Source organism: Ctenopharyngodon idella, chromosome 1 (genome assembly GCF_019924925.1).
Source record: "Ctenopharyngodon idella isolate HZGC_01 chromosome 1, HZGC01, whole genome shotgun sequence".
Taxonomy (NCBI): domain Eukaryota; kingdom Metazoa; phylum Chordata; class Actinopteri; order Cypriniformes; family Xenocyprididae; genus Ctenopharyngodon; species Ctenopharyngodon idella.
Window position 1 is genome coordinate 8,221,548 of NC_067220.1, and position 15,875 is coordinate 8,237,422.

At 36.0% G+C, this 15,875-nt stretch overlaps 1 protein-coding gene across 2 annotated transcripts in view; it reads left to right on the forward strand.

Moving 5' to 3' along the window:
• pard3ba (par-3 family cell polarity regulator beta a) overlaps positions 1 to 15,875 on the forward strand; it is a 166,673-nt gene that overhangs the window by 6,801 nt on the left and 143,997 nt on the right. For both annotated transcript variants that reach the window (XM_051897448.1, XM_051897457.1), the window contains exon 2: positions 2,773 to 2,874. In XM_051897448.1, coding sequence (XP_051753408.1) covers positions 2,773 to 2,874 — 102 coding nt within the window. The remainder of the gene's footprint in view (positions 1 to 2,772; positions 2,875 to 15,875) is intronic.

Genomic DNA, 15,875 nt, shown 5'->3' on the forward strand with positions numbered 1-15,875 from the left:
ATTATTTTGAACGTTAGAGTTTACAGTGTACATTCAGATTTTCATTTTTTAAGTGTTTGTTTTGTTTCTCGTATCTTTTTTAGATAACTGGTATCAATCTCAGACAGGTTTAAGTAGTTTTCCAGGTTGTCTTGTAAATGTAAAACCTAAAGAGGTTGTTCATTATTAAGCAAGTCACAGTTCACATGCAATATGAGGGGGAAGAAAGATCTTTCTAAAGATGAAAAGCATGAACTAATATTTTGCAGAAACTGAATAGAGATTGTCGAACTGTCAAATGATTTGTGAGTAATTTAAAGCACAGAAGAACTCGGTCAGATAAAGGCTTATTAAGGGAAGTTTCTGTCAAACAAATGAAATGTATTAAAAGGGCAGCTATAAAAAAAAAGCCACTGTTGAGCAGCAAACAGGTATTTGAAGCTGCTGGATTTTCTGGAGTCTCGAGTACCTCTCCATGCAGTCTGGCAGTTGTGCGTGAAGTTGCATTTCAGCCACCCGTAACCAAAATGAGATACTAAAAAGATACGAGAAATAAAACAAACAAACAAACAAACCCTTTCTTTAAAAACTAAAATCTAAATGTTTATTGTACTAAAATCCTACTGATATGTCACTTGCATAATAATTTGAACACAGTGTAGTGCAGAAACGTATTCTTAAATATTAGTTTTAATGTCAACTTTTTTTTTTTTTAATTTTCCAAATCCATGCACTTCGTGGTTTTTATCCAGTTTAAAAAAAAAAAAAAAAAAAAAAACGTTTTCAATATAGCCTCAATGTTTTTATTTTATTTTATTTTATATTTCCTATTGAATCCTGTACATCCTATTTCCTCTGGCCTGATGTAAAAATATCTTTTTAGCAGCTTATATGTGTCAGAAAACAAATATTTATATTTTTCATTAAACAATGAGTTTTTATGATAACAAAGAAACATTTTACTCATCATTTATTAGATGTTTTATTAGGTTTTTAATTTGCATTAATGTAACTCCATGGAACCTATGAATGTGTACCCTTTTGGTGAAAAATATACTAGTTTGTTTGTTTGCCCCCAAGACTATCACAGATCATTCACAGTTTTGACCAAACGCCAATGTTTCCATTCTATATTGCACATTTTGAAGTTCACAGTGATAAAACATTTAACATAGTCTGCTGTTTAACATGATGGCATGACTTGATGATTTTAGGATTTATTGTCATGTCTGTCAACAGTTTCATTGAGGTTTCAGCTGAAAAAAGGCGTTGACCAGGATCTGTTATGTCATCATGCGTCACTAGCCAAACACGTTCTTTTAGACCATTGTAGTGTTTTTTTTCCCCAACCCAGGTAGGAAAGTCGTCCAGTGAGTTTGTTTGGTAATGAGCTGATGGTATTCAAACTATGACAAACTAACCCATCTGACTTATCTTATCTGGTTACATGTGTACACATGATTGTATGCATTCCCACCGTAAATTTTCAAGTTCTCATTCGACCTGGAACCCGTCTAGTCAAGGTCAATGAAGGAAATTAATTGCAGCCATTTGATACGTTTTGTGAAATATTACTATAATTTAAAATAACCCCCCCCTCTTTTTATTTATTATAATATGATGGCAAAATTAATTTTCGCCATCCATTACTCCAGTCTTCAGTGTCACATGATTCTTCAGAAATCATTTTAGGCCATGTTGGGCTGCTTTAGAGAAGAGGAAGAGTTGTTGTAGTAGAGTGTTGTTACCATGCCGTCATTTTACACCGGACTGCTTCACAAACGAGGGTCAATTCAATGCTGGATTTGCACAAAAGATTAACATGAAGGCACATGCTAGTCGATGAGTTGAATCAACTCCACAGCAAAAATAAGCTCACACCCAAATAATGGCAAATTTGACAAGCTATAATAAATGATCTGTGGGGGATTTTGAGCTGAAACTTCACAGACACATTCTGGGGACACCAGAGACTTATATTACATCTTGTAAACGAGGCATTATAGGTCCCCTTTAAGGCAAAAGGCACTCAAGGTCATGCTGAATAAAAGAAAAATGCCTTTTAGTTGTCAATATATTCATAACATCACACAGCCACTCATAGTTTATCTGATTCTATGTGCTTTGTGGATCGTATATATCAGTCTGTGCTGTAATGGTTTTAATGTGCTGTAGAATTAAAACTTTGAGCAACAGGAAACTCACCTTTTATTGTCATCACTTCCTTAGTTTCCATACATTCATCCACATGAAAACATCAGATGGACATTAAAGCAGCTATTGTTTCCTAATCATGACTAAAGGGATTTCTGGCTGAACAATTGTGGGTCGTTTCATCTAGCCAATAGCTAATTTGCATGTGTTATCTTTATCGTAACGAAGACGTTCTCAAATAAAGTGAGATATTAAACATTAAGCAACAGGAGACTGTGTGTTGAAGTGAGTTTTACTACGGTAAAGTGACGGCAACAACATAATGATAAAAGACACAGATGCTGAATAAATAAATTGATTACGAAATATAATCAATAACAATTATTCTGTGGCTCATCCAATCAGATTTCAGAGTCAAAACTAGCCTAGTCATTTAATAATTATAATAAATAAATATAATATATGACATCTCTATCTGCTAATATTTTTGTGTATCTTTTGATTACAGAAATATGATTTGTAAAAATTGTAAGAACAAAACTGCGTGTTGTCTGTCCAAAACTTCCAAATTCCTCTGATTAGTCTCTTGTATTGTTGTTGAACGGGGGACTTCACTGATGGACCTATTGTTTTCAACAGGATGGGGAATTCCTGGTACGGACGCACCATGTGGAGTACGAGGACGGGGGGATTCTGGATCCAGATGACATGCTAACAGACCTGGTGGAGGACAAAGACAAGGTAAGCCTACCGTGGTACCTATACACAAACACTAGAGCTGGACTGAGAGTTTTTTCTCTTTGTTCCTTTGAGCAGTATATCTAGCATGTTTGTCACGAAAATGTGCGGGAAACCCGTTAAGATGTAGTTAAGTTTGTCTGGAAGTGGCAAACCACATAGCTTATCTGTAGCAGTGGCCTGTGGTGGACCTCTGAATTGAGCTTCCTCTATGAGTTTAGGTGTTTCAGTTCACTGTAAATTCAATTTCCATTTTCGTTTGATGTTTTGAAAGCTTTATTATTTCTAACAGTTGTTTGGATATTTTTAATAATAATAATCTTCCTATTTTTCGGATCATTAGTAAATAAACAGTGGAGCTGTCATGACTGTCACAGACAAAGGATGTTTAGTCTGTAATTAGTTCATCTATTTTTACCAGTTTGACACATTCATGCAGGTTTTTGGACCAGCTATGAGCAGTATTGCTCTGCGTTATTGCACTGACAGGGTAATCAGCCAGTCACAGCAACATGGATCCAGTTTACACCTGGTATTAAGATGCGTTTTGGTCGAACGGATCGCAAGTAGATGAGGGAGACACAATCCCGTTTACACCTGATGTTTTAATCCATCTCTTTTGTGCACTTTCATCCACTTCTGTCTTGATTTTTAGAGGGTAGGGTCTATGAGTGGGTAAATGTATGGGTTTTTTCAGATCTTTCGATCAACTCGACAAAATAAGCTCACGCAGTTAACATAGGAATGCGACCAGAGACGATGGAAAACATATGGAGAGCGTCAGCTTTAGATTCTGCTCTGACAGCCGCAAGATCACGCCGAACGCTGTGAGTGTGTGTTAGAAATCAGGAATGGTGAGAGAACATTGTGCTTGGTACATTTTTCATCTTCAAACCAAACTTGGGTCTTCAGCTGAAAAAGTTAGCGCACTTCCTGTAATGTTTACGCGTTAGGTCAGTAGGCGGTCTTTTGTGGCTGTTTGAACACATTCGACCACATGAGCGTTTACATTACGAAAGCAATCCGGTCGAATGCGTTTTCAACCACTTCCAGACCTCTTCCAAAATGTTTTAGACCCCTTTTACACCTGTATTTAGCATCATTCACTTGTGATCCGATCAACCAAAACGCATCTTAATACCTGGTGTAAACAGGGCCATGGAGGCAGTTCCTTCTTTCACACGACTTGTCAAGGAGAAAAATAAGATGTTTCCTCCTCCTGAGAGTGTAATCGACTTTATAGATCTCATAGCTGAAATTAACTAAAACTTTTGTAATACGTTTAAAGTCTGCCAAGTTTTTGTTGAGCTGTCTGGACATTCATAAACTTGTAGTAGCAGTGGGAACTAGCAAAGCAAGTTTAGCTGAGACTTGTTTAGCCTGCCTTGAGCAGATTGGTTTACACACCAATGACATCATCACTATTTTAGTTTAGAACCAGTTTGGCAGCATTTACATTTTTTTTTTAATCTTACTTTTTTGTGTTTCTTTTTATATAACAAGTTGAAACAATATAAACCCACAGCCCTAACTGAATGACTTCAGCTTGTTGAATAACTACATCTGAATTTTTTTTTTTTGTTATATTAATGTTAATATTCATACCATTTGTGTTATAAATGTCCATTTTGCATAGCATAATCTTATAAATTGTTATAAATTCAAATGATAACCATAATAATAAGTCTAGTTGCATAAATGGAACAAATTATAAATCCTTGGTCAGCTGGAGATGAATAATTACTAATAAAATATTCATATGACATTCAGTGCAGCTGAATAATGATTAAGCCACTTTCTTTCATTTGAATTTGGATCTGGATCATTTTATTAGGAATTAAATTGTTCTGGCAGAGAAGTTAGTGGCAGAATGTTATTGGGAACATTGGGAAAGGATGTGCTATTTCACTCTGAGCAGCTTTGTAATTTATTTATTGTTTTATTCATATAAACCCTGTGCTTTTGTTGTGTTATAGGTATAAATTACATATATCTGCAGATGCTGACACATCAGGACGCATGAAAATTGAGCACATGCATATTATAGGGCGGATTAAGTTATTCATAATTTATAATTTTTCATTAATGTTACTGATGCCATGGAGTTGCTAGGCAGTTGTTTAGGTGTTCTGAATATTGTGTGTGTATGTGTTTTAAGTATATTGCTATGCAGTTGATAGGGTTAGGATGTTCTGGGTTGCTAAGTGGTTGCTCACTCTAAAATCTGATATTGTGGTCTCTAGATGTTCCATATAAACCAGGGGGGTTTGTTTACCTATTGTATTGTCCACCAGGCGAAAATAAGTTGGATCACACTTATGATAAGTAATAAACAAACTCTCCTGATTAGGGGTGTGCGATATATATTGTCTACGATGATATCGTAATTGTTGTTTTAACCACGTGCGATCTGACATTGTCGAGTATGCCCCTCACTTTACAAAAACCCATTTAGAGAGTGCACGCATACACTACATAGTGTAGTCTAGTAGGTTAGACTATTGCGTCCAAGAGTGCACGATTTCACTGCGTGATCTGGTCTAAAATCATTTAGAATGCTCCCAATATTCAAGATAAAGAGGCAAAAATAACTCTAAATGTGTTTTATATTTATATAATTTTATATAGTCGATCAGTATCACACAAAGAGTTAGGGCTGCACGATTATGACAAAAATCATAATTGTCGATTATTCCCTTGAAATTGTAATTGCGATTTATTAATTACGATTATCACAGTTTACACTGAATGATGTATTGAATAGCTTTATACCATTGTTTGAAGCAACTGCATGGCATATTTTTGTATAAAAATAAAAAAACAATCTGAAAACACAATTTTTTTTATTGTTTTTCTATAGCATTAAACCTCAAATGTCAACTATATATTGGTTTGTTTTTTTCTTTAAATAATAATAATAAAAAAGTCAACATATGCATGGTATAATAATAGGGGATTTTGCCACCAGTGTGGTTCCCCGAGAACCAATGTTCCCCTAGGCCTGAAGTGACGTAAACTGCGCTTGTTGTTGTTACTTTTATTTTAACGGCGCGGCGGACTTTTATTTTGACGGCACTGAGAACAGTTCAGACAGACCCTGAGCACACAGTGCTCGCATTCTCCGTCTTCATTAGTTTACGATCTGTTTAACAGTCCTGTCTAATACGTTATTAGATAGAACTGTTATACAAAGAAAGTAGACAGTATATGAAAAAGTATTAGCCTTTTCCGTGTGGTTGATGCCCAATGTCGCTAGCTTAGCATAAATACATATTCATGTTTCGCTTGGTCCGCTTAAAGTCGCTCTGGATTGTGTCCATTGTGTACGGTTGAGAGGTCCATCTATTTGTAGAGTTAGTTCATGGAGTAAATATATAGGCTGTGTGCACAGCTTTTTGAAAATGGCAGGTGCTGGTGTTTCGCGTGCGTTCGACATATCAGTGTACACCTATGTCACTGGTAGCTCCTTTTATGCTGGGTTAGACATTTTACACTCTGTAGTGCTCGTGATTCGCCTCTCACAACGTGACATTCTCATAACACACCTCTTAAACACGCAGAATAATGTAAGTGGATTTTTTTCCCTTGTAATCGCGCCTTTGAACGATTACGAAATCGTGGCATCCGTAATCGTAATCGCGATTAGAAATTCGATTAATTGTGCAGCCCTACGAAGAGTGCCGTTTTTTTTCTCTAAGTATACGCATGATTACAAATGTGATATTGATTTTATACAACAGTTCAATAAACAAGAAGTTAATATTAAGTGGCTTATATTTTTGACACAATATCGCCTGTTTTTGCTCTATTTCGCCAATGAAAATAGTTACAAACAAAGCCACAGGTCTGTTTTGCATCTGGTCTATTTTACAGGTCTGTTTTGCATCTTTGCATTTGCATTCATGAATAAACGAATCATTTGAATGATTGATTTAATGACTCACTCATTAAGACAGTGAAATGCTTCATTCCTGAATGAATCAGTCGTTTTAATGAATCAGTTTAAACTCAATGGGCCTTATTTTAACGATCTAAGCTCATGGTCTAGGCGTGTGTGATTCCATTTTTGCTAATTTAACGATGGAAAAAATGGTTGGCGCGCAAGGCGCATTGTCCAAAAGGGTTGTACCTAGTCTCTTAACGAGTCATGGGTGTGTTTTGGGCGTAACGTGCAATAAACCAATCAAAGTGTCATCTCCCATTCCCTTTAAAAGCCAGGTGCACTATGGCGGATTCGCTATTTACGTGGTGGAATATAGACACCCTCAACCTGACGAGTCAGTTTAAATACATGCGTGTATTGCCACGATTGGTCAAATAATTAGCCAATTTCATTCGTCATTACTTCACATAGGTATTTCTGATACATGTAATGACTATCCATTATGACACATAGGCATTTTTATCTTTATGTACACAATAATAATCTTTTAAATTGTATTTTTTAATATTTGGCATGTTTGTGTGCTGCTGCACATCCCTGTGTGTGTAACAAGTAGAGTGTACTCGCGTTGTGTACCCGCCTATAGACGCATATTACTAACACGCTCTTTAAATAACGAAAAAAATAAAAATAAAAATTGCACCATTGACTTTAGACCAGGTTTCAGTTGGTCAATGGCGCAGTCGTTTTCAGTTGACTCAAAATAGCACCATGCCAACAATGCGCCTGAACACACCTCGTTTTCAGACCAGCACGCCAATGGGCAAACAGATGGGCATGAGTGCATTTGCTATTTAAACAACATTGGCGCTGGACGTGAAAATGATAACTGCGTCGGGCTGAAACTAGCAAAACACACTTGCATTGCGCCTGTCGTCGCATTGCACCATTTCAGATTTAAAGTATCTTTTCATTAAATCATTTCAAAATGATTCAGTATTCAACATTTTTTGTTTAAAACATCAACACATTATTTATGCATTTGTAACTGCTTGTCAAATGCATTTATGTCCCCTCTGAGCTGCATTAAACAGTCTGTGCAAATGTGTCTAAATGCCACTTCAGATGCAGCCTCTGTGTTTTCTCTGCATTGCAAAGATGAATTTTGTTAATACTGATTTCATTTGATTGGTAACAGCCCTGTTGTGTCCAGCCATCCATGGCAGTCCTAAACCTGCCAAGGTACCAACACAATAAACACACTCAACAAAATATTATCTAATTATCGTTATCGATGAAATATCGAGATATCATTTTTTTGTCAGTATATTGCACACCCCTACTCCTGATTTAGGTGTTATTCATGTCTGTAGCACAGTTATTACTGGATGAGATGTGTGCTGAAGTTTAATACCTAGTGTTAGGGGTTTGTTAAAATCACTAACCCTAATTTTGAGCAACAGCAAAAGTGATGATTGCATTAGTATTTTTGTTTCAAGAGCATTTTGATGCCTAAAATGGCTGTCTAGGTAAACAGCTCTCTTAGTTTTGGAACAGAGCCGTTTTAAAACAGCTTATTGGCAAACTTTCTGGCGTGAAATTTAGGCTGAATAGGAAATGAGGAAAACTTTTTACTCTTTAACTTGCTGCTATTGATTCCTGCATGATATTGCATTCTAAACGCATTTTTCTTTTTCTTCCTGAAAGTGTTTTCCTTCCATTTAGACCGAAAAACCATTCTTGCAAACCCATTTTTCACACTGACCGGGCCCATTATTGCCCATTATGCAGTCAAGCGGCTTTCGTCTCTGTTATAATAATCTTTATCATCCCTTGGAAACATTCCACTGAGACGAGGTCTCACCGTTAGTAGCGCATGCTAATCAACTTTAATGCAAAGCCAGTGCGAGGGAGTCACAGCATCTTCATTAGACCGTTCTTCACCTCCTACGGAGGTTGATTAGGGTGAAGTTGCCATGGTGATGGAATCAGATTACGGCCCCACCCCTGCTCTGATGCCCATTAACCCCCAGCAGGAAATGATGGCGCTTGGCTTGACCCCCGGGTCCTGACCATGAATATTCAGCGCGGGATGATGAATGACGTTAATGCGCAGAGTTGCTGTAGCCGAGCCCCCGGTGGACTCTGGGAGACGGAGAGGTCATGCTGGGAGGACTTGCCTCACCGTTTCCTTTAGTCAATTATACGCTTAATCACTCTAGTTCTTTTCTTTTAAATTTATTACTGTTTTTGTGGTGGTATTATAAACTTTCGCTAATTTTGGGTTGATTATAATGTTATTTGGTGTCTCCTTGTGTGGTTAGGTGTCTGAATGAGATTGTTCATCTAAAAATGATCACCATTTACTTGCCTTTATGTTGGACCAAATCTGATCGTGTATGATTTTATTTTTCCCCTCACAGGGGACCTATTATGCAAAATTCACTTTTATATTGTTTTTGAACATATTTATGTGTCCACAGTGTGTGTACACAACCACCCTATTGTGATAAAAATCTAAAACGGTGTTTGAAAATGAGCCGTTCAGGAATGTGCTCCAATGTGACGTCACATTGGAACAGGCCCCGCCCACGACTGGTGACAGAATCTGCCTTATTAGCTTAGCTCCTCCCCTGAGTGAGCCGTACACAGTCTGCCATGTTTATGTCCTCACCAGAGCATTTAACATTCAAGTCAGAACTGTATTCTTATTAAAGCTACTAAAGTTATTCAGTCAAGAGCAGTGAGTGATTTTCTGTTTTTCTTTTGTTGTTTGATTCATATTAACAGCAGTAGGTACTGTATATTACGCTGCTGTCACTTTAATACACAGATCTAATATTCACATGCAATTTCTTTCCCTGCTGTTTACGTTCACAGACTGTGTTTATGTGAACTTTGTGTGTTTTTGATGTAACTTTGTGTCTATTTGACAGTTTAAGTGCAATAAGACATGAAAGAGTACTCAGTTTAATACTCACGCGACGTGCCTGTCTGACAGCCAGCTTTCTGTGCGCGTGCTTTGGATATGTGCTCAGAAAACCATATATCAGAAGTTTAAACTGATATGGCTTTAAAACGCATGCAAATAATAACTTTTTTCATGACAACTGCAATGTCATGTTAGTGTGACCGCGATATGATAATCAAAACCAAACAGATGTTTTAGGTTTTGGCAGAGTATCCAAGGCACAAGCTCTTCTGGATAGAGGGGTGGGGAGCAGCAGTTCATTTGCATTTAAAGATACATGCACGAAAACAGCATGTTTTCACTGTAACTCAAAAAAAGGCATTTGCCACGTGGTATAATAAATTATCTGTTCTGCTCACGTCACATGTGACCTTTCCAATGTGATTATGCAATGCGTTGCGCATCGCAGAGCTAGTGCAAGACGAGCATTTGTGGTTAAAAAGTATAAATTTGTATTTTTTTTTTAAGAAAATGACAGATCGTTTCACTAGATAAGACCCTTATTCCTTGTCTGGGATCGTGTAGAGCCCTTTGAAACTGTAATTTGGACCTTCAAATCATTGGTAACTGTTAAAGTCCACTATATGGAGAAAAATCCTGGAATGTTTTCCTCAAAAACCTTAATTTCTTTTCGACTGAAGAAAAAAAGACATAAACATCTTGCATGACAGGGGGGTGAGTAAATTATCAGGAAATTTTAATCCTGAAGTGAACTAATCCTTTAAATTAATAAATTGATAAATTGGTATACCACGATTTAAAACCACTTCTGAGGTTACTTCTACTTGGATTATGGTTATAATTACTCCCACCCTCATTCTGCATGCATTAAACCGCTGTCAGCCTCCAAAGACAAATGTTCAGAGTACAAAATGTCAATAATACCTGATATCCTGCATTATCATACTGACCATAAAGGATTCCTCACCCACCTCCATGAGCTTATCATCATGCGTTCAGCCACCCGTCTCTTTGCCTAATGCCCATAATCAGCCACTCCAGATGATGAATGGTGATTATGTGTGTATGTGTGTTTCTCTGAGCTCTACAGAGTCACTGATAATGACTTAAATCCCGTACTACACCCTATGATAACAGACCACTTTACTTTCCCAAGATCCGCATTACCTGTATAGCCCTATCATTCACTTCCACTCACTGTCACTCACTGATGCATTATGGGTCTGTCCCTGTGTGCCAGTGCCGTCATAGTGGTCCATCAGTATGGGCAGGTTAACAGCCATTAGAGAGGAGAGTTTTATTCAGCACCTGAAACTCCAAATGGAATCAGTCCATGATTCCTATCGGAATTTCCATCATAATTTGGGATCAATCGTTTCTCATTCTGATGGGATCAAATGAGGATTCTCTAACATCTTACTTGATGAACTGGTATTTGTACACAGAATTTTTTTATTATTTGATTTGATTAGTCATGTTAAATTCTTTATTGTAATGGAACACTCTAAAATCCTGGGTTAAAAACAGCCCAAGTTGGGTTAAAAATTGACAAACCCAGTGGTTGGGTTAAATGTTTGACCAACATGCTGGGTAGTTTTATTTAACCCAACTATTGTTTAAAAATTACTATATGGCTGGCTTAAAATGAACACAAAATAGGTTGGAAATTAAAAATCAGACACATAATTACTAGAGGCAACAATAATAATCAAAATGTGAACATTTATCAATAAGCAATTTAATAACTGTTTATTATTTAATTATTATATATTAAACGTATTAATAAATGTTCATTTATTAGACATATTAATAAATGTTAATTTCCAACCTATTTTGGGTTCATTTTAAGTGGGTAATATAGTAATTTTTAAACAATAGTTAAATAAAACTACCCAGCAGGTTGGGCAAAGGTTGGGCAAACATTTAACCCAACTGCTGAGTTTGTCCATTTTTAACCCAACTTGGTTTATTTTTAACCCAGCATGAATAGTATTGGAATAGCATTATATTAGAATTATATGAAATTAATGCACTATAAACTGTATTTCATTTGCATTTTCATTTTTCTTTTTTTCTTTTGATCAGACACGGTTTATTTTAGTATGAATTAAATTTGTCACTCTAGGCGAGAATCTTATGGCAGTATTCATAGTTTTTATATATACTACTGTTTAAAAGTTTTGGGTTGGTAAGATTTTTTTCTTTTGTTTTTGAAAGAAGTCTCTTTTGTTCACTAAGGCTGCATTTATTTGCTCAAAAAATACAGTAAAAATAATGAAATATTATTACATTTAAAATATGCTTTTTTGTGTGTGTGTGAATATATTGTAAACTGTAATTTATTCCTGTGATCAAAGCTGAATTTTCAGCATCATTACTCCAGTCTTCAGTGTCACATGATCCTTCAGAAATCATTATGATATGATGATTTGCTCAAGAAACATTTATGATTATCACTGTTGAAAACAATGTTGTTTAATATTTTTATGAAAACATGATCTATTTTTTCAAGATTCTTAACAGCATTTATTTGGAATAGAAATCTTTTGTAACATTTATAAATATCTATTCTATTAAAAAAAAAAAAAAAAAAAAAAAAAAGAATCTTACTGACCCCAAACTTTTGAACAATAGTAATTTTTTATTTAAACAATAGTAATTTTTTTAAAAAAAATTTTTTAATTTGACGTTGAAGTTATATGTTATATCCTAAAGTTCTGTTATGCAGTAACAGTAATATTTTACTGCAAAACAAACTAAACAACCTGTTGCTCTTTGAATATAGTGCGTTCATTATGCACTTTTGAAACAAACAAACAAACAAAAGCCCTAATATATCTTATTAACAGCTTATCTGTGATGGGAAAACAATGAAATTAGCTATTTAAAAAAAAAAGGTAAAGAAACGGAGTAAAAAGAGAGCGTGTAAGAGATAAAAGACAGTTGTGATGTCTGTTTGTGTTGTTTTAATTAACTTCAATGATAATTCAGATCCTTCTGTTTTAACGCCTGTAAATACTGCAATTTACCAGCCCTCATACTTCTGATGAATTTATAAATATTTTTTTTCTTTCTTTTTTAGTTTTTTTTTTTTTTTTTTTCTTCTCCAAGTCACGGTCATCCTTGTGATGTTTTGGACCTTTTAAATAGGCCTAATGAATTTGCCATGCTAATTAACACATATTTCAAAAGCTAATTCAGAATAAACGACTTCTGAGTAATTGGCGTTATTGTAGACTGCAAATTACTATGCAGATTGTGGTGTGTCTCTGGGCCACAAACATTTAAAATATATAGCGGGCCAGCATGCATGCTAAGTCAATAGTTAGCATTACTGGCATCCAGCTCATTTTGAAACGCATTTGTCTTTTTTTCATTTCACGTCTGGCGTCATTGAGAGAACGATCATGCTCGCTGAATAGACCCTGATTGCTCAAGCTGAACGTTTAACTACTGCGGTTTTCTCAATTTGCTGGCATAGTTAAGCACTATTCAGCTAATATGAGCCGCGGGTTCATTCGATTACATTTCAAATGCAGAAGGATGATTCTAATATAAAAATCTCATAATACATGAAGAATTTGATTGATTAAGGCTATTCAGAAACTGGGGAAAGAGCTGTGGGAACTCATTTTCACTGATGAACAAAACGCAAGCGATGATTTTGTGCCGCAAAGTCGCAGTTTCAGCTACATGAAGCATTCAGGAGTGAATAAAACTGATATTCTCTTAAAATATATTCTTATGAGTTGATGGTCAATGATCTGAGATATTTTTTTATATCCTCCAGCTTGGCCTTACTTCTTAAAGTTACAATTTATGCCTCTTTTTGTTCCTATGCTGCATTCACATCTGGCAGAAGTCTATATGTAGGCTATAAATGAACTACACCACAGTCACATGTAGACAAAAAAAAAAAGTTTGAGTTATAATAGTTTGCGCGATTATAAACAGTAAGTTTTCCATGACACTAAATATTAATATTCATTGTAGTTGTGATGGGTGGGCTGATGCTGTCACTTTGCATTTCTAAAAGCATGAGCTGCTTTTAGTTTTGGCTTCTAATATTAGCAGAAGAAAGGAATCAGCAGTATGATGCAGGTCGGATCTCATTGGGCATCCATGTATTATGCATTCTCATTTCCATGTGTTTTGCTCTACCCCAGTCTGGGAAATCAGTGCTGGGAAGAGGATAATGTTTCTCAACTCTGAGAACAAAGGCTTTGATCAGAGGACGTTGTTCTTTGCCAGTAGTTTCGTTTTGAACTCACTAAGAAGCACACAATAAAGAACTTCTCTATTTAATCAGATCTTTTGGAACTGAAACATGAAACATGTGTCATTTAGACTGACCTCTTTCAAAGAACAGCTCCTGATGTACATGAACACTCCATTCAGTCATTCATTGATGGGGCTTAAGAACTCAATTTGCGTTGATATTTTAGAGACTTTCATTTTGTTAATTGTATTTAAATAATTTGCTTGATCATTTGCAACTTGTGTTGCTACGGCGTTTTTCTACAAATAATACTGTGCAAGTATTATGATTTATTGATGGTATCAACTGCTAATACTATTATGCTGTTTGATGACCTTTAGGGATGCACGATATAGGAACCATATGGTTATTGATTAAAAACATATTGGTACAGATTTGAATATTAAGTTGTTTCTGTCTATTTTACAATTTAGATCGCAATAGATTATAGCAAAGACTTAATCCTCGGAGAGGAGAATAGGAGATTTTTATATTTCAATTTCATTTCATTTCATTCGCCAAAATGAATCTTTGAACCTCCAAAGATTTACTTGACTATTTATTGTGACGATATCTGCCATTCTGCAGTACCAGTACCTGTTGATAGCTGGCTGCTTTAAAACGCTCCCGTGAGTGTTTGTGTAAGGGCTCTGTGAAGAGCATCAAAGGTTTCTATTTACGGCGTTGAGCTTTGTAGCCAATCACAGACATATCTGTTGAGCGTGTGAACGCAGTGGCCAATCAGATGTATTTAAGTTAGACAGAATCCACTCAACACCGCTCAAAACGTTTTTTGTTCTGCACGCTCGCGAATCCTTTCATTATATCCAAAAAATAAATGCAATGTCAATAAGAGATTCATTGCACAGCATAGCCAACTTCATAATTATAATGGTAGTTTTCGCAAGAGTGCAGCTTTGTGAACATTGCGTTGTAATTGACAGCTTCAGTGATTATAATGGCAGCGATCTTTGCTCGCTTTCTGTATACAATATATATTTTTCATGCTGCTAACTACACATTGCAAAGTTTCGGGATTGACAACCATTGAATTCGATTGATGGTGATAACCATATGATAGCAATGAACGCAACAAATAATCTGATACTGAATATGAAATGATCTGTGCATTAAGTCTTGGAGTGTAATTGCAAAATAAAAGACCTGCCACTTTTTCTTTGTAATGTGTCATGTGTTACTTTTCAAATTTACAGTGACATTTTTCATATAATTTTACAGATTTTTAGATGTAAAACAGTTCTAAGCACCATTTTATGATCTGTCCTGACAGTGATTATTTTTTATTTCATGAATAAATAGGATAAGTTAAAGGGGCAGTTGATTATGATTTCACTTATTTAACTTTAGTTAGTGTGTAATGTTTCTGTTAGAGCGAAAACAACATCTGCAAAGTTACAACGCTCAAAGTTCAATGCAAAAGGAGATATTTTCTTTTAAAGAAATTGCTGTTTAAGGACTACAACAAACGGCTGGTAGGGACTACAACGAGCTTCTTCCTGTGTTAGTAACGTTACAAACCCCAAAATTTACATAAACCCTGCCCCCGGGAACACGCAACAAAGGGGGTGAGGCCATGTTGGGCTGCTTTAGAGAAGAGGAAGAGTTGTTGTAGTAGAGTGTTGTTGACATGCCATCATTTTACGCCGGACTGCTTCACAAACGAGGGTCAATTCAACACTGGATTTGCACAAAAGATTAACATGACGGCACATGTCACATGTCCGCCCTCTTCCTGAAAGGGGACCGGGAGCAGCAGCTCATTTGTATTTAAAGGGACACACACAAAAATGGGTGTTTTTGCTCACACCCAAATGGGGCAAATTTGACAAGCTATAATAAATGATCTGTGGGGTATTTTGAGCTGAAACTTCACAGACACATTCTGGGGACACCAGAGACTTCTTGTAAAA